This window comes from Malania oleifera, chromosome 1 (assembly GCF_029873635.1).
Source record: "Malania oleifera isolate guangnan ecotype guangnan chromosome 1, ASM2987363v1, whole genome shotgun sequence".
NCBI lineage: Eukaryota > Viridiplantae > Streptophyta > Magnoliopsida > Santalales > Ximeniaceae > Malania > Malania oleifera.
Window position 1 is genome coordinate 55,682,233 of NC_080417.1, and position 27,147 is coordinate 55,709,379.

At 38.4% G+C, this 27,147-nt stretch overlaps 2 protein-coding genes across 2 annotated transcripts; both read left to right on the forward strand.

The window, feature by feature from the left end:
* The first annotated feature begins 18,920 nt into the window (after positions 1–18,920).
* Positions 18,921–20,051, forward strand: LOC131163913 (uncharacterized). The gene has a single exon (XM_058120777.1). The coding sequence runs from the start codon at positions 18,921–18,923 to the stop codon at positions 20,049–20,051; it is 1,131 nt and encodes a 376-aa protein (XP_057976760.1).
* Positions 20,052–26,103: 6,052 nt separating this feature from the next.
* Positions 26,104–26,817, forward strand: LOC131163987 (uncharacterized). The gene has a single exon (XM_058120899.1). The coding sequence runs from the start codon at positions 26,104–26,106 to the stop codon at positions 26,815–26,817; it is 714 nt and encodes a 237-aa protein (XP_057976882.1).
* The last annotated feature ends 330 nt before the right edge of the window (positions 26,818–27,147 follow it).

The following is a 27,147-nucleotide window of genomic DNA, read 5'->3' on the forward strand; positions in this document are numbered from 1 at the left end:
TGACTTTACCTGGATACATAACCCGAGGGCTTACTAAGAAAGGTGAGTGCCTTGGTGTTAGCACTAGAGCAGAGGGAACCTACTTGTACAGGTGGGTAGAGTTCCCTATTCTTAGAAATTATCAGTAAATATTAATGATTGTGGATATGTGATTGGATGGTAAAGACATTGACCATGTGTGATTATGAGCATGATATTTTGGGCTGCTTATGGATCGTGAATGCAATTTGGATGGATATTTTAATTATATACTAAACACTTCAGCCACACACTGTTATAGACTATTTCTTCCTTACTGAGAGGTGTCTCACCCCGTCGTTGGTTAAATCTTTTCAGGTTATCCAAATGATCGAGCTTAGATAGCTCCCGGGCTAGGTAGTTTTGTGAGTAGTACCAGAACAATTATGTTTTTAGTTTTTATGTTTAATATATATTATCTAGGTTTTTTAATATGGAGAATGTGGCTGTCTGATATAAGTTTTTTGATGTATAAATATAGAACTCTAGTATATTATGTTCGAGGTTATTTTATTATTTTCCACTGCGTGAATGGTATCATAGACTCGTGTCGGTCTCATAACTCTCTGAGCCCATGTGGCGGGTCTAGGGTGTTACAGTTAGTATCAGAGCATAATGGTCTTGCAAACTTTAAGAGGATTAATACCAGAGTATAGGTTTGAATTGAATGAGGGTAGGAATGGGTAGATTAGTTTATTAACAGGAGTTTGAGTTTGTTTCGTAGCTGGAGGCAGAAATCCCTTGACGGACTTATGTGATTTTCTGAATTAGTCGACGGTTTCAGAAAACCACAGTAAATCTATTGACGGCGATGTTTCCGAGTTGTAAGACTGAAGTTTAGAATTTGAAATTTGAAAGTTAAAATGATTGTGGATAAATGGATGATGGATGTTTAATTGAGGATATGGATATTAAATTGGTTTTATGTTTTATGATTATGTCAGAGATGTGGAAATATTTAATTACCTACATTGTATATTTATATTCAAGGATGGATCCAAGGGGCAAAGGCGTGGATGAAGAAGGAGGAAGCAAAATGGGAGCTTCTAGTGGGGATGAGATTGATATCTCTCGACTGTTACAAGGAATAGCTAATGAGGTTAGGGAAGAAATGAGACGGGATTTCGGGGGAACAAGTTATCCACCAGTGCACCAAGGTTGCACCATTGATCAATTTACTCATTTGAAACCCTCGTCTCTTGAGGGTGGCACTAATCCAATTAATGCTGAGATGTGGATGCAAGAAATGGAGAAAATACTGGTAATGTTGAATTGTACCAAGGAGCAAAAGGTTCTCTTCACCACCTTCAAACTCGCCGGAGAAGCTAAACGGTGGTGGCATGCGATGAAACTATTGGAGGAATAGCGAGCGGTACCTATAGCAATGACCTGGGGTCGCTTCAAGCAAGTCTTCTATGACTGATATTTTCCTACCACAACCAGAAATGCAAAGGTGAGAGAAATTTTCAACTTGACTCAATGGCGCCTTACTATTCAGCAGTATACTGCTAAATTTTTGGAGTTATCTCGTTTTGCACCTTCTGTGGTTTCAGATGAATATTAGAAGGTGAGGTGGTTTGATTCTGCTCCACCAACCCCCTACACGCGAGAGAAACAAAGGAAAAAATTGGTTAAGTGCAAAAAAAAAGAAGGAAAATGCAAAAACAATAAAGGCACCAGATGCCATACCCTCCATTCCGCGCTTGCCAGGTGGAATCATCCAAAAAGCATGCCATTCCCATGTTGCCACTTGGATCACCCTAGCCAACCTGCACACAGAGAAGTGAGGAAAAATAAAATACGCAAAAGAAAAGGCAAAAAAATAAATAAATCAAGGATGCCCTTCTCTCCATCCCGGTACTGACATCTGGAAGCCTCCCAAAAGCCCTCCATTCCTCATCTGCCACATGGACCCTCATATCACATGTGCACAAGAGAGGGAGAGTTGGTTAGCCAAGGAATCAGCAAAATCAGAAAAAGGGGATCACACGTGCGGGAAATTATTCCCAGACACAGGCCATTAGTGGGGAATTGCTAAGGAATTGACGCCAAAAGCCACCCAAGACTCCCTATAAATAGGGAGTCCTGGAACTGTAGCAAGGGGTGGGGAAAAAGGGCATTGAAGTACTCTGCAGAAATACGGAGAAAAAAAAAAATAAAGGAGAGAAAACAGGGAGAATAGAGAAATGTTGGGGAAATAGAAAAAAAAATAATAAGGAAAAAAGAGCGTAGAAACAACCTGCATGAGTGGAGAGAAAAAGAAAGTGAGTAGAGTCACTCTGTAGAATTATGGAGGGATTTGGGTAATATAGAGAACTAGAGGGGAGTGTCGCCAAAATTCAGAAAGCCCTGCAGCCTGTAGAGCAACCAAGGTTGCTCTCTGAGCATACCATTCCAACCCGAGTAGAGAAGGTACCTCAAGGTGTCATCACCATCCCAGTCTAGAATTCAGAACCGAGGAGTAGGTTCGCCCCAGCTGACATCCAACTAAACGCAGAAAAGAGAAGAAGAATACTGGAGGAGCTTGAGTTTAGGTAACTTCCTTTTTCATCTCGAACCCTAAGATTGCAAAGATGTGCAAGATATACTGTGTGCAGGTTCCCCCATACCCGAATTGTATTTCGAGTTTGAATCAGTTTAAAGAAAACACCCATACCCAAACCACATCTTAACCTGAATCAGGATTCGGTTCTTCTGATCAAAATGAAACTCACTCGACCCGAACCTGAAACTGGTTGAGGTGAATCCGACTCTCAGGCCCAAATCCCCTTTTTCAAAACCATTCTTCTAACTACCCTAACTCTCTGTTTCAAAACCTCACTCAAGCCTGTTTTCAAAATAAACCCAGGTCGGCCCATTTTAAAATCTAACTCAAGCCCATTTCGAACCTAACCTAGAACCCACCAAGCCCATCTGACTAAAACAATCAAGCCTACTCCCAGTTTTAAACAAGCCCATTTTCTTAAACTCATCTAAAGCCTGCTTTTAAAAATCCACCTAGGGCCCTATTTTAAAATTTAATTGGGCTGGCCCGTTTTCAAAAATGGTTCGGGATTTATTTTAAAATTTAAGTGGGCCGGTCCATTTTTAAAAACTAAACACAACCCACACTCATTCCCACCTGTTCCTGCAAGCACGTGATCCACCCAGGTCTATCCGAGTTCCCTCAATTCACTAGGTTGACTTATACAAGTCAACCCGTTGTTCACTTCCCCCCCGATTCGAGATGATCTGGCTCGTTCCCATCTTCAATCTAAGACTTCCCCCACCTTTCATAATCCCATAACCAAAAACCAACAACCTCACTCAGGTAATTGCCTAGTAACACACCACATTCAGAATAATCGGTGTTCACAACACACGCCCATCCAATCAAACAAATAGAAAACAAAAAAAAAAACCAAACAAAAGAGAGAATAGATTCAGAAGAGCTTAGGTTTTTGCCCCATCCTGATTTGAACTTGAATCTGAACCACGAACTGCAGGCTCCTAAGGAATGAAGGAAACTATGGAAGGGGAGCTTGTAAGGGTGTGTTTTTAGAACCTTAGAGAGGGGGTTGACAGGGTTGGAGAGTAAGGTAAAGCTATAGGAAATTAGAGGATATAGAAGGATGTTAGAAAGATAAGAGGTTTTGAGATTTGAGACTTCGAAGGGAGATTTAGATCCAGAGTTAGCCGAAGTCTCGGATCAGTGAGAAGGGTCCTAAGGGCATCCGGCTTTGGGTCTGTGGATATAGAGAGATGAAGAGAAGAACGGGAGAAAGAAAAGAGCGTTTCGGAGAAAAGAGAGTAAAATTGAGAATAGACCCATGGCCCGCAAGATTTGAACACGTGGAGTGTTCTAATCCACCCGATTGAATTCTTGCACAGCTTAAAATCTTAGCCTTTCGATCCTCACCTTCGTTGGATGCCTCAGTTCGTTCTATGTCTACTTCGTTAATATACCCTCTCCAAGCCATTCGATCTCAATCGTATTGACAGCTCAGATTAGCTTCGTCAGGAGCATTAAATGCCACCCATTCCTCTCATGATGAAGTCCCACGCACCCCTCATCTTGGCTATTGGATCATGGTTTTGTTTCAACGGTTAAAACCATCCGCGTCAAGAGCATTCATGAGGATCTGCGGATCTCTATCTACCAGGTGACACATGTCGCCATTGCACCCCAGCGCAATTAATGCCCAACACTCTCTCCATATCAACCATCCGATCCACACTTAAAGTGACGACCAAGATCACATCCTACCAAAAACCCGCTGAAGCACCTCTCAGGGTCTCAACGCGTGGCAAGTCCATTCTGTGGCATTTAATGTCCACAACCGTTGCCTCCTAAAGCGAAAGTGCTCAATGTGCATGCGCCGATCCAAAGCCATCAGTTCCAAGGCACGCCTATGGTCCAGATCGATTGAGTCAGGTGCATTGAATGTAGTTGTCTTCTCCCTGCTCATGCGTTAGTTCACCCTCATTCGAGCCATCTAGAGTATCTCACATCAACGGCTGCAACTAAGCCACGTCAGATTGTATCAGAAGTAACCGTACGCTGCTAGCGTGTGTTGACGCGTGGCGTCTTCCCTCGCACCCTCGCTCATCTTAACCATCCGTAGTTGCTGACATTGGTGCTCATGATCGAGCCACGTCGGAGTGTGTTTGGGGTGTCTGCACAAAGCCACCGCATCTTGACACATAGCGCCCCATCTGACCCCATGCCTTCGGTTTCCCACATCAACATCCACAGACGCATTCCATCCATGGCAAGACGCGTGGCATCCCCATCATAAGGCATTCAATGCCCGCGTTCATTCCCCAACCCTTCGATCAAGGTCCCCCAGCAAGTATAAGGATGCTGCCACGTCGCGGATCAAATCCGCGCACCCCATCCATTCACAGTATGCCACATAGTGGCTTGGTCCTAACTCGGACCTTAAAATTGGTCTCCCTCTGACTAGTCAGAGCCTGACCGGTCCACCCCCCTTTGAACTGGGTTACTCTGATTCTTCTTTGTTTTTCCAAATAATTCCCGTTTAAAACCCATAAAAATCATTATAAATAAATAAAAAAAACACATAAAAATTCAGAAAATTCTTAGAAAAAAATCAAAAAATTTCTAGAAGCTTTGAAAATTGTTTACAATAGAAAATTTTTTAAGGAAATTCAAGAAAAGTTTCCAAAGTATTTTACAAAATTAGGTTTTTTTCCTTACATTCAAAAATTTCAAAAAATATGTTTTAAATTCCAAGTCATATTTTCAAACTCTAACTTTTCATGGCTTTCACCTCAAATTTTGTTGTATTAAAAAAAACACTGAAAATTCCTAAAAGCATGGTGTCAACCAGGACCTTAAACTGGTCTTCCCCCAGACTGGTCAACGTTTGACCGATCCATCATTCTTGGGACCGGTTCGCCCCGGCTTTCTCCATTTCACCTGTATACAATTATTATATCCAGAAAATTCACAAAAAATCACAAAATTCTCAAAAATCCCAAAAATATTTTCATACTTTTATTTCCATTGATTTTTTGTTATTTTGAAGTTCGAAAAAAATCACAAAAAAACCTTTTTAGGCACAGAAAATCATTTCAGACCCGAACAAATTTCAAAAACCTCCCGAAATAGTATTTTTTCTACTTAAAAAATCATATAGATTCCAAAACCCCTAGGAGTGTATTTTGTATCCTATTTTTGATTTTCCTTCCCGATGATTGCAACCAGGGGCATTGATTCTTCGGAGTATTGGATTCCCCCGGTTCTGAGGGAATACCTATATAGTATTTTCATTCTTTTGATTTTTGAAAGGAAGTAGTTTTGAAAGGCTTATCAAGTTTATTTCAGGGATAATTTTTTATTAATCGGGTACCGTTCCTAAGAACGGGCGCGTAGGGGGTGCTAATACCTGCCCCTCGTGTAACCGTACTTTCGAGCTTGACTCTGGTGATGCAGACCGATTCTACCCTTAACGGGGTAGCAATCAAGTGTTCTAACCGCACTTCAAAAGGTCAGTGGCGACTCCTTCACACATGTTCTCCATGAAAAATCACATTTTCAAAATCACACTTCAATTTTTCCCCTGTTCACAAGCTGAACCCATTTTTGCGCCAAGAGAGAGTGATTCTCCCCGAGCCGGGTCCGAAACGTCGCGATAGCTTGGCGACTCCACTGGGGATGATCAATTGAGTGTTGAGCTAGTAATTAATTGAGAATTATCCCAATCTCCAATCTAAATAAGCCTTTTTGATTACTCCCTTTCATTTTTTTTGTGCAAATTGATAGCTTGATTACATAGACATGAATAATTGTGAATGTCTTGCTTGCTTTGGTACTTGAATAAGCATGTGATTGGTTTGGACTGTTTTATTTAAGCATGTGATCATTTGTATCTTGAATAAGAATGATGCTTTGTTTCCTTTGCTGTTTTGATAAGCATGTGTTTAATTTTGAATAATGGATGGATGTGGGATAGAAGGTGTAGGTTGAAATTGATAAACTCACACACCTTCACAGCTCTATACCTGGGCTTTCCCTTTTTAAGATTAGAAGGAGTGTAATAGTGCCAGTTCCCATGTGGCATGACCTATGGGGACCCGTGAACCACTCTGCTCAATGCGAGCTTTGTCCAGACCTCTGTGGGGGAGGATGAAGTTTCAATCTGAGGACCTTCTTCAAATAAGGAACAGAGGTTAACCACACCTGATTGTCCATAACCCCTTGCCTAGGGTAAGGCCTCATAAAACCCTTGTGCATACGGAAATTAGGAATAACTTCCCAAGAGGGGGGGGTGAATTGGCTTTTAAAACTTTCATTTTAGTTCCTTTTAGAATTCTTAACTTATTTTATTTATTTTAACCAATTCATGACTTATTTGTTTAATTTGTTAAGCACTTAAGAACTTAGTTTCTTTATTTAATCTTAAACCATACAAACATCCAATCATTCAACCAAACCAATCAACTATAATTAGAAAGTAAACAACCAAGCCAATACACAACACTTATGTAATATAAAAACTCAAAATGATTGTTTGTTGATATTAGCTAAATTTGAACCAAGCCCTATAGTGAATGAAAATTTATGCTTGCTGATGTGAAGCCTTATATAAATGAATCCAATCACTCTTTCCAAATATTTAGAACTCAAATAAACTCTTGGTAAATTTATCTTTGGGATGTTAACCAAGTAAAGTACTCCCGTATGGTTTCCGCAAGATATGGTGTAACCAACGTACTCCCTTTCGGTTTCCACAACCCAAATCAAAATTAAACCTTAAGTTTGTTTGATTTCCAAATATACGTAGTTTATATGATTTTCAAATTTAAACCATCCACGCAATTTAAATACGCACTGAAAATAAAGAATAGAGAAAGAGAGAATGAGACGGGGATTTTTAAGAGGTTCGATTTATACCCATCCTACGTCCTCGCCTTTGGAAAACCATCAAAGGATTCATTAAACATGTTCCGTTGACGGGTGGAAAAAAACCTTTAGAATCGATACCCCACGCTCAAACACTCCTTCACTTAGGACAGAGCCTGCCTCTCCAAACGACGTCCCCTCGTTCGGTGACTTCTTTAGGCTAAAGTCCACTTCTCTAAGAAATGGCCCCTTGCTTATCCAACAATCCAAACGATCCTTGGAACATCAAAGAACTACAAGAAACACAAGATAAGATTTGCGTACAAGTATACTCTCTTAAAGAGCAAGTTAATACAATTTCAGCACTATATACTTCAATGTAAAATATTAATATGAAATAGAATGAAGCTCAAGTGTAAAATTCACCAATATCCTTCTTAGATGAGGATTAGCAGTAGGAATTCAAAGAAGGAAGGATTAGCACATCAGAATATCTCAACAAAAGAGATTTGCAATGAGTGAGCAAGAGAGCTTTGGAAGAACAAAAGTGATTTCAGCTTCTCAAAATAGATTTTTCAATTCTTGGATGTATTTTGATTTGCAAAACCATGTATTTATAGGCTTTTAAACTTGTTTCCATGTTGCAAAGTTTTCCTTAGAGAGTTTCCCAAGTTGTTAGAAAAATTGGAGCTTAAAACGGCTATATTTTAAAATATTAGAATTTAAAAATTTGCCCGTTGAACAATGTTCAGATGTTTGAAGAGTCGTGTTCAGTTATCTGAAGTTCCTGAAACCCCTTAAAAAATGAACTGGACACAGGGTCAGATGTCTGAAGATAGGGTTCAGACGTGTGAAGTGTCAAGTTCAGATGTCTGAAGTGTCTCATTCAGTCATCTGAACAGCTACTGCCTGCTTTAGTTTTGTCCAAAAAATCTTCAGACGTATGAGGTGTCGAGTTCAAACGTCTGAAGTGGTTTTGTGTGCTGTTCAGACCACTGAAGTGCCTCCCATGAACAGTGTTCAGATGTCTGACAGCAGTGACCCCGCTTCAGTGTTTTGTCCATAACTTTTTCTATATAACTCCAAATTGTGTGTTCTTGGTCAAAATAAAGCTAAGAGCAAAATCTATAACTTTAATTTTGAACACATTTTAAAATAGCGATAGTTTGATAGGGAAAAATTCACCTCAATGCGGATGTATAAAAACTGACAGCATTTGGAAAAACTCTTTTTGGTGTTATCATTCCAAAAATGATTCTAACCCTTTTAAAATAATTTTTGACCTTATAAAAATATTTTTTAAGTATTTTAAAAGGTATCTTGGTCCAAGAAGTTAACCTAAGAGTTTCATAATATTTCAAATGATATTTTAAACATTAAAGCACTTACATGAGACTTCTAAGACATTCTAGGTTCTTGATTATTCGTGCTTTGTCCTTAGATTAAGTCCATCTTTTCTTCAAGCTTCCATATTCTTTGAGCTTTCTCACTTTGCCTTTCTTTGGCTCTTTTGAATTTAATATTCCTTGGCTTTCAACAACTCATTTATGTCCTCATAATCTTCAAGATTTAATATATCATCTTTAAATCCATGATTTGACTCATTTAAGCTTCATTTGATCCTTATGAGCACTTTGACCTTGCTTTCTCATATATGAGCCCTGAAATATGATTACTTAGACAAATACATTAAATTTCACTTGTTTGTTAGCATAAAAACAAGAGAACAAGATTTTAAGCCTTGTAAGACCAACAATCTCCCCCTTTTTGATGATGACAAATAAGGAGCAAAAATTTGAGTAAGCCTTAAAAAGGCTCCCCCTTTCAATAAGCTTTATCTTAATAAAATCAATATTATGCTCATCACTTTCTTTTGAATACTTAAATAATTAATTAGTTAAATACTTCTTTTGAATAGATATAATGTTTATGCTTAATTATGCTCAATTTTTGTTTCACAACTTCTCCCCCTTTTAACATCAATCAAAAAGAAAATAAATGATTTAAATTCAAATACAAATCATTTTAAGCATATCAATAACCATGTATTCCAAACATATGTACACACTCAAGTTATTGTTTTTCAATATAGCATGTGTAGTGTGTAGCTTACAACATTTATTCAAGATACCAATTTAAAATTTAGAATTTAATTCATGATATCAATTGATTAATGATTCGTGACACTCCCCTTGAATTCAATACATTCAGTTTTGTTATTAATTTTGTTTTTATCATCCGATGTAAAATATTGAATCATATCATGTATCAAATATCAACATCATGCTAAGATCTTCAATGTCACATCATGCTCATAGACATAATCATGCTCATAAATAATTTGACTTTGTGATACCAAGTGAGCTTTTAGATTTGATACCTATTGAAATTTTTAACATGTGAAACCAAAAATACTTTATAGATACCAAAGCTTAATATCACATAATGTATAGTTCATGGATACCAATATAACTACTATATCTTTCATAGCTCATAGATAAAGAGCAGCATGTTTATCCATGTGATTCATTTAAAATTATGCATGTTCAAGAAATTATCCTTATATAAAAAATTTATGCTTAAGCTCAATAATCTCATTCTCAATTTTCAACATAGTGAGCCATACTTTTCAATATAAATCAAGTCAAGTTAATTATTACATGTAGCATATCAACACATCACATGTAGGCAAGTAAGCATGTAGCATGTAACATCAAGGCACTTATATAATAAGCTCGGATTTGATATTTTCTTTATATTTTCTCAAGTTAAGCCTTGTAAAAAGTCATCTTATGATTTTGGCCAACAATGCCATTTTCTATTTTATATATGTGTGAAGTCATTATTTCATTTTTGGTACCCATATTTTCTTGGGTTCAGAAGATTTTTCAAGGGAGGTTTCTTTTATTTTCCATACTTGTTTGGTTTTAACACCTTTCCTCTTAAACGGACATTCAAAATTTATATGCCCCTTTTTCTTGCATTGATAGCACATGGTGTTTGTGTAGGCATTAGAAGATGAACAAGTATAGTCTTTAGATTCTTTTGAGAAATATCCCATGTAAGAATTCTTTTTCTTTTTATTTTCAATTCCATTGAAACCAATGCCTTCTTTATTTAGAGGCATTCTTTGTAAGCCAATCATCTTATCAAGGTTTTCCTTTCTTTTTGTGTAGTTGTAAATAATTTTATCCTTATCTTTGATTTGATTCTTAAGATTATTCAACTCTATGTCTTTCCTATAATCAACCTTCTTATGAGATTTCTCTAATTCTAGAGATAATTTTCTGATTCTATCCTCTAATTCAGAAATATACATATCTTTCTCATATACGGTAGAGGATAAGGATCGAAGGTCTTCTATCATTTGGTCATTCTTGCTTTCTAGTTTCTCAATTTTCAAGTTGTTTTCTTTTTCAGCAAGATTTTTGGATTCTATTCCTTTCATTGCTGATTCATACTTATGTTCTAATTGCTTGAGTTTTGAGTCTTTATCTCTTTGAGCATTCTTTAAGAATTCTAACTCTTTCATTAAACTTTCATTCTTATTCTTCAATGAGGTGTTTTGTTTATTTGCTTTCATCAGCATCTTATGTACTTTGAATAGATTATTTTGAAGTTCATCATAAGATGGCATACCCTCATCACTTGATTCATCACTGCAAGAATTATTTGAAGATTTAGTTGAGGAGCTTTGTTCGTTATCCCATGCCATAAAGCACGTGTAAGCAACCTCTTGGTCACTTATTTCATTCTTCGAACTACTAGTACTAACCCAAGTAGTAGCTTTCATGACCTTCTTGTTTTTCTTTTTAGACTCTTTCTTTAATAGTGGACATTCTGGTTTTATATGTCCGACTTTATTGCAATTATAGCATTTAGGAGTTTTATTTTTAGATTTCTTTTTGCTGATATCTTTTTCTTTTGATTCAGAGTCTTGATTTCTTCTTTTGAATTTGTTTCTCCTTCTTAGTATCCTTGCTAGCTTTTTAGATATGAAGGTGTCTTCATCTTCATCCATTTCACTACTTGAGTTTTCTTCTAAGCCTTTAAAGGCTATATTTTCTTGGGGTTTAGTTTTCCCACTCTTTTCATTCATTGCCATTTCATATGTAAGGAGAAAACCTATAAGCTCATCTAAAGATGTATTTTTCAGATTTCTACCTTCCGTAATAGCAGTAGCCTTTGGTTCCCACATGGAGGGAAGACCTCATAGAATTTTTCTTATCATCTCATAAGTAGTGCAATTTTTTCCTAATGCATTTAGGGAATTGATTATGTGAGTGAACCTAGTCAACATATTTGTAATTGATTCATTCGGGTTCATCTTAAAGGCTTCATACTCGCTTGTGAGCATATCAACCCTATTATCCCTAACATCCGTTGTTCCTTCATAAGTAACTTCTAGCTTATCCCATATTTCCTTAGCTAATTTACAAGCCATTACTCGATTAAATTCATTAGCGTCCAAGGCACAATATAAAGAATTTGTAGCACTTGAATTTGTTTGGAGCATTTTATAATCTTGATCAGTCATATCTCTCTTCTCTTTTGGGATTTGTTTTCCATCTACTATCTTAGTGAGAATTTGATCTCCATCTATAACAACTTTCCATACTTTCCAATTCATCATTTGGAGATAGATTTGCATTCTCTTTTTCTAAAACGTGTAGTTCAAACCACGAAAGATAGGAGGCCTAGTTGGAGATTGACCCTCTCCAAAGGGAGCTACGCCTATGTTAGCCATTACGATCTTTTTATAGCTTCTAGTTAAGAGTTGCTATAACCCCTCTCCGATACCAAATGATATTAGGAATAATTTCCCAAGAGGGGGGATGAATTGGCTTTTAAAACTTTCATTTTAGTTCCTTTTAGAATTCTTAACTTATTTTATTTCTTTTAACCAATTCGTGACTTATTTGTTTAATTTGTTTAGAACTCAAGAACTTAGTTTTTTTATTTAATCTTAAACCATACAAACATCCAATCATTCAACAAAACCAATCAACTATAATTAGAAAGCAAACAACCAAGCCAATACACAACACTTATGTAATATAAAAACTCAAAATGATTGTTTGTTGATATTAGCCAACTTTGAACCAAGCCCTGTAGTGAATGAAAATTTATGCTTGCTGATGTAAAACCCTGTATAAATGAATCCAATCACTCTTTCTAAATATTTAGAACTCAAATAAACATTTGGTAAATTTATCTTTGGGATGTTAACCAAGTAATGTACTCCCGTATGGTTTCCGCAAGATATGGTGTAACCAATGTACTCCCTTTCGATTTTCGCAACCCAAATCAAAATTAAACCTTAAGTTTGTTTGATTTCCAAATATATGTAGTTTATATGATTTTCAAATTTAAACCATCCGCGTAATTTAAATATGCACTGAAAATAAAGAATAGGGAAAGAGAGAGTGAGACGGGGATTTTTACGAGGTTCAATTTATACCCAGCCTACGTCCTCGCCTTTGGAAAACCACCAAAGGATTCATTAAACCTGTTCCATTGATGGGTGGAACAAAACCTTTACAAGAAATACCCCATGCTCAAACACTCCTTCACTTAGGCTAGAGCTCGCCTCTCCAAACGATATCCCCTCGTTCGGTCACTCCTTTAGGCTAGAGCCCGCCTCTCTAAGGAATGTCCCCTTGCTTAGCCAATGATCCAAACGATCCTTGGAACATCAAAGAACTACAAGAAACACAAGATAAGATTTGCGTACAAGTATACTCTCTCAAAGAGCAAGTTAGTACAATTTCAGCACTTTATACTTCAATGTAAAATATCAATATGAAATAGAATGAAGCTCAAGTGTAGAAACTACTAATATCCTTTTTAGATGAGGATTAGCAGTAGGAATTCAAAGAAGGAAGGATTAGCACTTCAGAATATCTCAGCAAAAGAGATTTGCAATGAGTGAGCAAGAGAGCTTTAGAAGAACAAGAGTGCTTTCAGTTTCTCAAAACAGATTTTTCAATTCTTGGATGCATTTTGATTTGCAAAACTATGTATTTATAGGCTTTCAAACTTGTTTCCATGTTGCAAAAGTTTCCTTAGAGAGTTTCCCAAGTTGTTAGAAAAATTGGAGCTCAAAACGGCTATATTTTAAAATATTAGAATTTAAAAATTTGCCCGTTGAATAGTGTTCAGATGTTTGAAGAGTCGTGTTCAGTCATCTGAAGTTCCTGAAACCCTTTAAAAAATGAACTGGACACAGGGTCAGATGTCTGAAGATAGGGTTCAGACGTCTGAAGTGTCAAGTTCAGATGTATGAAGTGTCTCGTTTAGTCATCTGAATAGCTACTTCCTGTTTTAGTTTTCTCCAAAAAATATTCAAACATATGAGGTGTTGATTTTAGACGTCTGTAGTAGTTCTGTGGGCTATTCAGATAGCTGAAGTGCCTCCCATGAACAGTGTTCAGATGTGTGACAGCAGTGACCCCATTTCAGTGTTTTGGTTATAACTTTTTTTGTATAACTCCAAATTAGGTGTTCTTAGTGTCAAAAGAAAGATAAAAGAAACTAATACAAGCTTCATGTATAACACATTTTAAAATAATGAGATTTTAATAGAGAAATATTCACCTCAATGCGGATTTATAAAAACTGACAGCATTTGGAAAAACTCTTTTTGGTGCTTTTCATTCCAAATATGATTCTAACCCTTTTAAAATAATTTTTGACCTTGTAAAATTATTTTCCAAGTATTTTAAAAGGTATCTAGGTCCAAGAAGTTAACCTAAGAGTTTCATAATATTTCAAACGATATTTTAAACATTAGAGCACTTACATGAGACTTCTAAGACATTAACATTCTAGGTTCTTGAGTTTTCATGCTTTGTCCTTGGATTAAGTCCATCTTTTCTTAAAGCTTCCATATTCTTTGGGCTTTCTCACTTTGCCTTTCTTTTACTCTTTTGAATTTAATATTCCTTGGCTTTCAACAACTCATTCACGTCCTCATAATCTTCAAGGTTTAATATATCATCTTTAAATCCTTGCTTTGACTCATTTAAGCTTCATTTGATCCTTGTGAGCACTTTGACCTTGATTTCTCATATATGAGCCTTGAAATATCATTAATCACACAAATATATTAAATTTCACTTGTTTGTTAGCATCAAAACAAGATAACAAGATTTTAAGCCTTGTAAGGCCAACACATACTTACCCCTGGGGTTGGGACAGAGGCTCCATCCTTCTCCTTGTGATCTTATATGTCTATAACTCGAGCTTTAAAATGTGTTGCATGCTTGCTAACATCCTGCATTTCATACTAGGCATCCCCATCTGCATGGCGAGGGTTCCGGTTAAAATCTGACTTCATCCATGGAGAGCACAGTAATCCATCATGAAACAGAACTAGTGGTGCAACTATACTCTGAAAGTCAACAAAAGAAGAGGGGTGACAGTGTGAGCAAGGAATCTGTGGTTAAGATACCAGACAGGGTTGACATCAATACTTGATCCAATTCCCTAAAGGAGCTGAGTGATATCTGGAAGGAGTGGACCCCTTCGAGTCGTTTGACTTTTTCTCAGATATACGAACATATTGGCATTCTATTGCATGTTTCCGTACTCTCACATGATCGAAGCATTGGTGGAATTTTGGAATCCGTCATATTGCTGCTTTACTCTATATGGGGTGGATCTGGCTCCCACTATAAAGGAGTACCTCTCACTGCTGCATCTGGCTAAGCTGCCGATGCCCTATAAAACGTATGTGCCCGATCGAACATCTATCACCAATGATTTTTTTAAAGCTACTAGGGTGAAGGTCCAGAAGCTGGGAGACTTAGAGGTAGCTTAGGACCACCTGAAAGAGTTGATGAAGAAGGAGGAAAAGGAAGAAGCCCAACTGCACCTACTAGCACTCGCTATCTATGGACTGCTTATCTTCCCGAAGGAATTGGGAGTCATCGACAATGCCACCATTGCCTTCATAGCACAAGTAAGGGAAGGAGTTAGCCTAGTCTTTGGTATTCTGGCAGAAACATTCCGGTTTCCTAACATATGATAAACCAGGAGGCATGCTTGATTGACCTGGTGTGTGCCATTGCTCTATGTTTGGATGATGAGTCACTTGCCATGCATCCAGGGTTACTTTCGCACTTCTTTCTCAATGATCAGAATACCTTTGGCAAAGTTTGAGGCAGCTTGTTGGGAGGAACACATGACCGGTGCAAACTGCAAGTGCACAGTATCGTAGTTTTATAATATAATGACGTGTAGAGTATCGTCCTCAGGGATTGATGTCTTAATTTTACCAAGTACCAAAATTTTACTAACCTTGATTTTATTTAGAAAAATTAACATTTTTAGACTGCAAAATTTAAACAAAGCTACTTTAAATAAACTATTCAGGAGAATTTAAAATTGGATACCACGTGTCAAATTGATGATGGTGAAAACTTCTAGGAAACCGATTTTACATAGTTTCTCACTATGTTTTACTCATTTAGCTAATTTATTTGTTAGCAAATCGCCAATTTTTCCAAAAGCCTCTTTCGATAGTCAATTGGAACCTATTCTTGTTTATTATTTAACATAAGAGTATGCAAATTAATAACGCAAGAACGCAGTAAGACCCTCAATTTTTAATGCTACGTAGGTTCATACAAGTCTTTCGATCTCTATATTTACGTACGCTGAATTATCCAAGATCTATCCTATAATCCCCCCTTTCGGTAGCAAATCACAAGACTAAAATCATTTAATTAATGGCCAGTTAATTAAAAGCATTAGACACAGAATAACTCAAACAAATATTAATGAAAACTACTTCAGATTAGCATCAAAGAGCAAGCATAGTTTGAAACTGGCTACATCGTTTTCCTAGAATGCAAAAATTTAGTTCATTCCGAAAATTAAATCCAACATAACAGATTTCACCATATTTTCTTCAATTTGGAGCGTACGGAAAAGATCAACACTCGCCGCACCGCAGTCGCGCGTCACGAACACCCTGAACGTCGCCGTTGTTCGCCGCCTTCCGATTCTAAAAAGATAGTATTTTCGCGTGCTTCCAACTCTCCTTTGCTGGTTGTGTGTGTATCTCCACAGCACCCCCAAAAGAAAACCATAAGAAAGCTCCCAAAAAAAATAATTTTTCCAAGAAACTTTCTGTGTGTTTAGCCTCCCTTCTGTTTTTCCCCCAAGAAAAATCAATCCTTTTTTCTCCTATGGTGTAGCCTTTCTCACTCCAGCCCCAGCGCACGCTGCTCTCTCCAAATCTCCTCTTGCACAAGGAAACCCTCCTTTGACTTTTCCTTTTTCAATCCTTTCCTTTTGCTTTTCTTTCCTTTCTTTTTTTTTTCTTTCCATTCTATGTACCCAGCGCACACTGCCCTTATGAGATGACCCGGCTGCATGGCTGGGTCACATCTCATTTTTTTGATTTTTTTTTATTTTTTTTTCAAAGGTACATGAACTGCCCTCCTCTTTCAAGACCACTTTCAACCCTCTTACAGCTCGTAACTTTCAAAACTTAAAACACAAAAGATGTAAAGCTTTTTTTTCAGATTTTCCCAAAATTTTGAATCATTTCGATCGGAGCTCGTATGAGAAAGTTACGCCAAGATTACGAAGAATTGTTGAAAAAATCCATAAAATGGCATATGCTAACTTCACGTCTGATTTCAGCCTTGATGCTGCCAGTATTTTGCAAAACACAAAACACAAAAATTGTAGATTGTTTTCTTATATTTCTACAACATCTTGAATCATCTAAATCAGAGGTTGGATGAGAGAGTTACGCATAGATTGCAAAGTACCGTCGGTTTTTTTAGCTTCCAACAGTTGCTCTGCAATAAAAAACACCAAAATTTCATACATTACTCAATAAAACCCAAATTTTATAAATAGAACACAATGTTAGAATATTGAGAGTAATTAGGCATTTAAATACAAAATATCATTCGCAATGCATGAATCAAAGCACCTAATTACGCAATTTAAGCGCGTAATCAACACACCAGCAGGACTGAGTGGAAAAACAGGCTGCAGAATCTAGTCAACAAGGGTATCGTATGGCAGACATCATGGATCGACCAGTCCAAAGTAATATATAGATGTAGAAACCTTCCTTGGGTCCCACTGCTAGGCCCCCGGGGTGGGATATCCCATGCACCACTTATGTTCCGAAGGCTAGTGGGTGCAATGCAATTCGTATCCATGACTCACGGGTTGGCAGATGCCCAGTTCTCCTACGAGGCCGATGATAGCCAAAAGAAGATTCGAGAGTTTGTTGTATCATGGAAGCACGTGCACATAGTCGAATCCAGCAGTCAAAACTCAGGAGTTCAGAAGAGTTATGAACTATGGAGGTGTAATAGGGTGAACCCTTGGGTCCTGTATGAAACAAAAGCACTAATAGCCAAGAAACAACCGAAAGAAACCTTGCTTTCGGTTGAAAGAAAGACCTCTAGAGAATAGTTGCGAGAACAAGGAAATAAAAATCTGATAGATCCTCAACGCGAGCCGGGCAAGCGGCCGAAAGTTTAGAGCTCGCCCTCAAAAGAAGCATTCGTAGTTTTGAGAAGAGAGAAGCAAAGATTGCAAAAGGAACTCGATTAAAAGGTCCGACAGCTGAGAGAGTCAAAAGCAAAAGTTGAAGAAAAATCTCGGTACATATAGGATCTGGAAGAGCGATATGACAAGAAGAGAGACCACTTTAACAAAGTGCTTGAAAAGCTGGAGCCTTGTGTGACAAAGGCTAACTACTAGGAAGCTCGGTAGAAAACACTGAAGTAGAAGGTGGACAGTGTGGCACTCACGAAGTCAGAGCCAGCCCCTAAAAATTCAAGCAGACCAGGGAATCAAAATCTAACATCTGTGTAGACTAGTTGGAAATTTTCTATATTTCTCACTAAAAATTGTATTAAAAGTTGAATTGAAATGATGAGGATTTTTTCCAGAACCTTGGCTAAAGCGCATAGGACTACCTGATTAAACTTTCTCACCTATAATTTCATGCATACTCATCCAATACATGCATTTCTCTTAAAAGATGCAGGTTTTTTCATGAATAGGGGGTGAAATAGGATGGACGTGACTGAGATCCAGCAAAATTGAGGCAAATACGCACCCTTACAACACTCACAGAAAATCCAAGGCCATGGCAGAACGGTTAGAGAGCCGTGTTCGGGGGATCGAGCAGGGACAAGAAGAGCTGAGCAATCAGATGAAGAGGATATTGGACCTGCTGTCTAACAAGGGAAAAATGGTCCAAGATCAAGAAGAGGAAGTAGATCCTATCCATCCACCGGGCTTTACATTGATTCATAGGCAGTCGTCTGGACCACCACCGTTCGCCTTGGAGAGGACGCCACCTGGTGTGCCCCCGTTTATACTGGCCACAACAGGAATGGGGGTGCCCTCATCAGTGATGGTGGGCATAGGGACAAGAAAAACTGTGATGGAATATTGATGTGATGAGTTGGAAGAACGGTTGAGGACCATAGAAGAGACTCGGGCCTTCAATACCACCAGATCCTCAGATTACAGCCTGGTGCCTAATGTAGTCCTTCCTATGAAATTTAAAATGCCAGACTTCAAGAAGTTTGACGCGACCACATGCCCTTGGACTCACCTCCGCATGTATTTCCAATCAATGGCCGTCTATGCTGATAATGAGAAGTTGATGATGCACTGCTTCCGAAGCAGTCTTACCAAAACAGCGGCTAGATGGTATATCCAGCAGAACAGGGCTCAGATCCGCACATGGGGTGACTTGGCAGATGCCTTCGAAGCGCAATATCACCACATCCGGGAAATGGCTCCGAACAAGATGTCCTTTTTTGAAATGAAGAAAAAGCCAACAGAAACTTTCAGGGAGTACGCACACCATTGGAGGGACGCGGCCACTCAAGTGGATCCTCTGGTTGGTGACTGTGAAGTAATATCAATGTTCGTAGGCACTTTAAAAGATAACTACCATTCACACCTAGTGGGATCCACCCCCCATAACTTCATGGGCATCGTAGCTGCGGGGGCTAGAGTAGAAGCCGACGTCAAAGCTGGATGGAGAAAGGTTAACAATGCCGATAGTGGCCCAAGCAAGAAATGGGTTAAAGGTAAGAAGGAAGAAGAGACTCAAATGATACAGGGGTTTACCAAGAGCCAAAGGCAGAGAGGTCGAAGCCTAAGACCTGGGGAAAATTTTTATATGGAACCGGTAGTGAATCAAATGCTGCATATGGGCCCAAGGCCCCAGTTCACGGCCCCCCGACCAAGACCGGCACCGACAAATAATCAAGTCCGAGAAAGGGATATGCCAAGGAATTCTAGGAGGATTGATCCAATCCCAATTCCCTATGCAGATTTGTTTCCTCAGCTATATGAGAGGGGGATGGTAACAACCATACCAGCCATTCCCATCACCAATCCACCCCCTCGATGGTTCGATCCCAAAGCCCACTGTGCATACCATGCCAATTCTCCAGGTCACTCCATCGACCAATGCTGGGCTTTTAAATATAAAGTTCAATCATTAAAAGATGAGGGGTGGCTTGCTTTTGATGACAAACCAGTAGGCATCCAAGAAAATCCTTTGCCAAACCATGAGGGGGACCAGGTCGGTATGGTCGAGGCAGGACTCGGAAGGATGCAAGAGGCAAACTTGGACCGTGTAAGTTTAGACTGGATATATCATGAGCTCAGGAAGGCAGGCTAGTGGAATCTAAGGTCACCTGTCCCGAGGGTGCACATTGTAACACCCCCACCCCGAAGGGCCTGGGATATTAACTTTTTACTACTAATTTACAACGGAAGCAAAATAAACTCAATTTTTATTAAATCAGAGCACTAATTATCCATATTACAATCATTTATTTCAAAAGAAGAAAAATTACACAAACATAAATATCTGAAACCATACTAATATTTCTAATCAATCTTTATTTTTCTAATCCCCACCCGCATGCTTGCTAAGCCTGATTTCCGACATGTCGTTCAGAGTTATCTGAAATAAAATATGATTGGGGTGAGACGACGCTCAGTAAGTAAATAAGATTATTATTAGTGTGTGGCCAAAATGAGCTTTTAAATAATTTCGTAAAACAATATTTAATACTATAACTTCAAGACTGCTTTTAGAATAAATATAACTTTAAAATTTTCTGCATAAAACTTTTGTCATCAATTTCAACAGTAAATTTTTACAATCATATACTATAACTGCTAAATTAAACTTTTAACTTTAAAACTGTAAAAATATTTAATGATAAACATACATATACTTTTCCTTATACGTTTTCCTTAGATCGTCATTTAAGTACCAGAATGATCCTTTTTACGTAAACTTACACTTTTCCTTCAAATCATCATCAACTTTGTACACGTAATTAAATATGTATAAACATATATTATATAAAAATCACTTTTAGGCCCATTTGCCGTAAGTCATGTTTATCCCCATGAGTGGGTTGTGCGGTCCGAAGACTGGACTTAGCTGGCTGGCCGACCAAATTAAATCAACGTACGTAAACTTTAAGTGAGATTTTCCTTATTAAGTCCTGGTCCGGAACCAGGTGTGCACTCAGGAGAAATCCACTAACATAAATAACCACTCTGTAAACAGTGTGGGTCCACTCTGATCCGTATAAACTTTAAGCTGCGGCACCGAGCATCTGTAACTTTGAACTTTCGTTGCCATAAGGGGTTTTAAAATCATTTTATTATAATTTATACAATTTAAAATAATATCGTGAAAATCTCATCTTTACTTATATTTTCATAAAAAAAATGCAACGTAGAAATAAACTCATGCCACACAATTTTTGTGTTAAAAATATATATAATTTTATTTTTGAATAGAAAGAAATGCTGAAAATTTACCCGAGGGGATTAGAACATTTCTTAACTCAAAAATAGATGCAAGTATATTAAAGATAGAACTGGTATAATTAAATATGCGTAAAAATAAACTCATGGAAATTTTGTGGAACTAAGTAACATAATTAAAATTTACGTACAAAATAAACTCGGGTATGAATTTAAAATAAAAAAAAGAAACTAACATAATCAAAATTTACTTACCTTCTTCCTTACGAACACTGTAACTATCTCTAAGAAATGAGATCGAAAAGAGTGGGTGATTAAGAACTTACTCAAAATTTCTCTCTCCACCACAATTTCTTTCACTCACTAATTCTTCTCTTCCTTGGAAAATTGTTGTGAAAAATGAAGGTTGAGAGCTTCCTATTTATAGGAAAATTTTGGGGAAAAAATGAAATTTATAAAAGTGTGGGGAGATGGGTGAAATTATAATTTTTAAAAATTAAAGAATGGGTAAGGTATGGATTGAGTATGGGATAGGGATGGAGGCCATGTGGGAGTGCTTGCCACCATTCCCACTAAATAATTTTTTTAATTAATTACTTACCTAATTAATTAATCAATTACTTAATTAATTATTTTGTTATTATTTTTTTTCTAATCATTATTATCATTATTATTATCATTGTTATTAATTTTAAACTACTTTTAGTATTTATTTATTTTATTATTTATTTTTGAACAATAATTAAATTTAAATTTTGAAAACTCATGTGGGCCCCACACAACTTCGAGACCCGAATGGATCCTACGTAACTCGAATAACTCTTATACGATTTTATACATCCTACATAGCTTTGAGACTTGTGTAAACCTCCATACGGCTTCAGGACTCATGTGGGTCCCACACAGTCTTGTGGGCCCCGCATAGGATACCTATATTATTATTATTTTATCATATATTTATACTAATTATATCAGTTAAAACATTATTTTATGTACTTATTTACGTATATAAACAGTGTCTTGTGGCTCCGAGACTCATGTAGACTCCACATAGTCTTGTGGGCCTCACATATGATACCTATATTATTATCATCTTATTATGTATTTCTACAAATTATGTCTGTCAAAACACTATTTTATGTATATATAATTATTTACGTGTACAAACAGTGTCTATCCTGTTTATCCTATGAAATTCCATTTTGACCAGGCCGACCTCCAGGGAGCGACTGAGTCGCAATGGTCTCTGAGCACTCGCTAAGACAAGGTCTTTCTTAGGCATCAAACATGGAATCAAGGATCCTACAGAAAAACACTTCTGTATTGATATTAACTTAATGACTATTTTTATTATTTTATTATTATTGTACTTTAATCATATATATATATATATTTTTTTTTTTTTTTTGGGTCATCACACACATTGTGAATGCTAGAGTTCGTTGAAGTGGATTTTTTAGGGTTGCAAAACCTTCAAGATGTTTTTACGTAAAATGTTGAGTGACAAGGTTGTAAAAGTTGGCTCTATTAAAAGAGATGGGGAAATTTCCACTATAGGAGATAAAGGACCAAAGCTTCCCTTGCGCCCGCATCAACCCTTCATACCCTTAGTGAAGAAATCCGACTATGTCCCCAAAACACCTTTGGTTATCTCAGCATCTCGGTCGTTCCTGTATGAAGATAACAAGGCGGTACCCTGGAAGTATGACTACCAAGCCCAGGGTGTGGAAGACGCAGACAATGTCACAGGTATAACCCGTAGTGGCAAAGTATATGTGCCGGCACAGTCTCAGAAACCGGATATAGAACAAATTAGGGAATCAAGAAGGAACATTAAAAAGCCAGTTCAACCTCAGGAAGCTAAAGAATTTTGTAGGCTTATAAAAAACAACGAGTACAGCGTGGTTGACCAATTGAAAAATATACCAGCACATATATCTACTTTTAAACTCAAAGGTTCATAAAGAAGCATTGTTGAAACTGCTTAATCAGACGTACGTACCTTAAAACATAAGTGTAGAAAAGTTCAACTATATGATCGGGGGTTTGTCCGCAACTAACTATATTACCTTCAGTGATGAAGAAATCTCGTCGGAAAGAAGAGGGCATAACCAGGCACTGCACATATCGATCAAATGCAAGGACCATATGATAGCCCGGGTGTTAGTCGATAATGGGTCGTCCCTTAACGTTTTTCCAATGACCACTCTTCAGAAATTTTTGGTATTTTCGGTAGACCCTTCATATGTCAAACAGAACAATCTGGTAATAAAGGCTTTCGATGTAACTAGAAGGGAGTCTGTGGGGGCAATTGAGATTCCCATACGGACTGGGCCAGTCATCTTCGACATCACATTCCAGGTAATGGACATCGCACCTTCCTACAGCTACTTATTGGGAAGGTCGTGCATCCATAACACTGGGGCAGTCACATCTTCCCTACATCAGAGGCTGAAGTTTGTAGTAGGGAACCAGTTGGTCTATGTATATGGTGAAACCGACGTTATGATAACAAAGCCCACTTCCACTCCTTACGTGGAAGTTGCAGAAGAGGCATTGGAGGACTCATTCCGAGCCTTTGAGATTGTAAATGTCGCAACCATAACAGAGGGGTCTCCAATCCCACGCCCTTAGATGTCCATCGCAGTATATATGATGGCATCCGAAATAATCAGGCAGGGGCACCATTCGAGAAAGGGGCTTAAAAGATACCTATAGGGAATCCGAAAGCCACTAATGCATAAGGAAGTGAAAGACTAATATGGCCTTGGCTACATACCCACAGCGGCATACCGGAGGAAGAAAGCTGAAGAGAAGAAGAGGCAGAGGGTGGAAAGACTCGCTGGTGAAACAAGCTCAAAGGGAGGACTGGTTGTCCCGTCCATCAGCTAGACCTTCGTGAAAATCAGTCAATCCAACCTAGAGGTAGAATTGCAGCAACCGAGCATATCAGTGTTGGATTTCGAAGTCCCCTTAGGCACTTCTGCAGAGTGGATCCGTCATCTCCAACCAGGAATACAGCTTCAGAACTGGAACTCTTTTGGTTTACTAGATATCATCATGTAATGATCTTTATTAAGAATTTTTTTAGTTCTGTTTTTCTTTTGTATTCCCCCGGCCACTAAAAAATAAAATCGCGGAAGCTCCTTAATGAAAATGAATTATGCATTCCTTGTAATTTATGTGCATCTTGGAAATCAGTTGTCAAAATTTGTTTGTTAATTTCATACAGGAATAAAGAAAATAACAACACTAGAATCCCTCACCAAGTAATTGACATTAACTTTGAAAATCTAATCCATGAAACCAAAGTTGAAGATCAAGAAATAAACTTATCCTTTGAAATGGAAAGAATGATAAAATTCGATGAAAAACCAGCCTTGACCAGTAGTGATCCCACCGTTGTGATTAATCTGGGAAACGAGGAAGAACCCAAGCAGGTGAAAATTGGGGCACTACTAAAGGGTGAGGAAAAAGGACAAAATGATTGAATTACTAAGGGAATACCAGGACGTGTTTGCCTGGTCGTACCAAGACATGTCAGGTTTAGACATGGATTTAGTGACCCACAAGATCCCACTTCACTTGGATTCAAAGCCAGTAAAGAAGAAACTAAGGAGAATGCAGCCCGAGATGTTACTCAAGATAAAGGAGGAGGTACAGAAACAGTTTGAGGTAGGATTCTTGGAGGTAGCCCAGTACCTCGAATGGATGGCTAACGTTGTCCCAATAATCAAGAAAAATGGTAAAGTACGAGTTTGTGTTGACTACCGGGATTTAAATCAGGCAAGCCTTAAGGATAACTTTCCTCTCCCGCACATTGATGTGATGGTAGACAATACCGCAGGGCATGCTTTATTTTCATTAATGGATAGTTTTTCTGGGTACAACCTGATCAGGATGGCACTTGAGGACAAGGAAAAAATGACCTTCATCACATTATGAGGGACTTTCTGCTATAGGGTCATGCCATTCAGACTAAAGAACACCGGAGCCACTTACTAGAGGGCTATGGTGACCCTCTTTCATGACTTAATGCATAAAGAGGTTGAGGTTTATGTCGACGACATGATCGTTAAGTCATGAAATGAGAAAGACCATGTGTTAAATTTGGAAAAGTTGTTCAGGAGGCTCTGGAAGTGCCAATTGAAGTTAAACCCTGAAAAATGTACCTTTGGTGCTTCGTCCGGGAAGCTATTGGGGTTTATAGTGAGTGAGAAAGGGATTAAGGTAGACCCTAACAAGGTCAAAGCCATTTGAGAGATGCCTAGCCTAAAATTTGAAAAGGAGGTGTGAAGCTTCTTAGGAAGGCTCACTTACATTGCCCGTTTCATATCTTAATTAACCGTCACCTATGAACCCATATTCAAGCTCCTGAGAAAGAACAACCTAGAAAAGTGGAACGAATAGTGCCAAGTGGCCTTTGAAAAAGTAAAGGAGTACCTCTTGAACCCCCCAGTACTGGTGCCACTACTGTCCAGAAGGCCGTTAATCTTGTACCTGGCGATTTCGGAAAACTCCATGGGTTGCGTGTTGGGCCAGCATGATGAGACAGGGAGAAAGGAAAGGGCCATCTATTACCTAAGCAAGAAATACACAGATTGTGAGTTTCCGATCTGGAAAAGACATGTTGCGCTTTGGTATGGACGATTAGTAGGTTGAGGCAATACACATTGTATTACTCCACCTGGCTGATCTCTAAAATGGACCCAATCAAGTATGTGTTTGAAAAGCCTGTGGTAACCGGACAAGTAGCACGATGGCAAATGTTGTTGATGGAGTATGATATTTCTTATGTCACCAGGAAAGCTATCAAGGGTAGTGTCATTGTGGAATACCTGGCTGAAAGGGCCGTGGAGGATTACCAACCTATGGAATTCAAATTCCCAGACCAAGATATTGACTCCATAACCTAAGGGGAAGAAGACCCCGAAGAATGGATGATGTTGCTCAATGGGGCATTCAATGTTTGGGGACATGGAATAGGTGCGGTGCTCATATCACCGAATGGGAAACATTATCCAGTGGTAGCCAAGCTCACCTTCCCTTACACTAACAACATAGCCGAATACGAAGTGTGTATACTAGGGTTGCAGGCCACTATGGATCGGGATGTCAAGAGATTAACAGTAAGAGGAGACTTGGCCTTGGTCATCCACCAGCTAACTGGAGAATGGGAAACTTGGGATCCCAATACGGCACCATATCGAGAGTACATTCAAAAGATGATAGAATGGTTTGGTAGTATTAGTTTCTCTCACATGCCAAGAGAGAACAACGTGATGCCTAACGCATTGGCTACTCTAGCAGCTTTACTCAAGGTAGAAGAAGGGGTGAAGATCAAAACCATTCATATCAGAGTACAGTCCAAACCTGCCCACTGCACGGTGATAGAGGAGGCCAACGGAAAACTGTGGTTTTATGATATGAAAACGTATATCCAGAAAAGGGAGTACCCCGAAGGGATAGCCAATAATGATGGGAAGACTATTAGAAGGTTGGCCATGGGTTTCTTCTTGGATGGCGAAGTTTTGTATGAAAGGAATCATGACATGACTCTCCTACGGTGTGTGGAGGCACAGGAGGCTCGACAAATCTTGCGTGAGGTTCATGAAGGGGTCTGCAGTACCCATGCTGGTGGCCACTCATTGGCATGAAAAATACTTAGGGGCAGGTATTATTGGATGACCATGGAGCGAGATTGCATTGACTATGCTTGAAAGTGCCATAAGTGCCAAGTTTATGGTGATTGGATACAAGTCCCACTGGCCCCGCTTCATGTCCTTTCTGTGCCTTGGCCCTTTTCAGCCTGGGGCATGGATGTGATCGGGCCGATAAGTTCAAAGGCTAGTAACATACATCGTTTCATCTTTGTGGTGATTGATTATTTTACTAAATGGGTAGAAGACGCCTCGTACTCTAGTGTAACACAGAATGTGGTAAGTCGTTTCGTCAAAAAAGAGTTGATTTGCCAGTACGGAATCCCT

Excerpts from the sequence above, each read along its gene's own strand:
- LOC131163987 (XM_058120899.1), top strand. The coding sequence starts at position 26,104 with ATGTTGCTCAATGGGGCATTCAATGTTTGGGGACATGGAATAGGTGCG.
- LOC131163913 (XM_058120777.1), top strand. The coding sequence starts at position 18,921 with ATGCCAGACTTCAAGAAGTTTGACGCGACCACATGCCCTTGGACTCAC.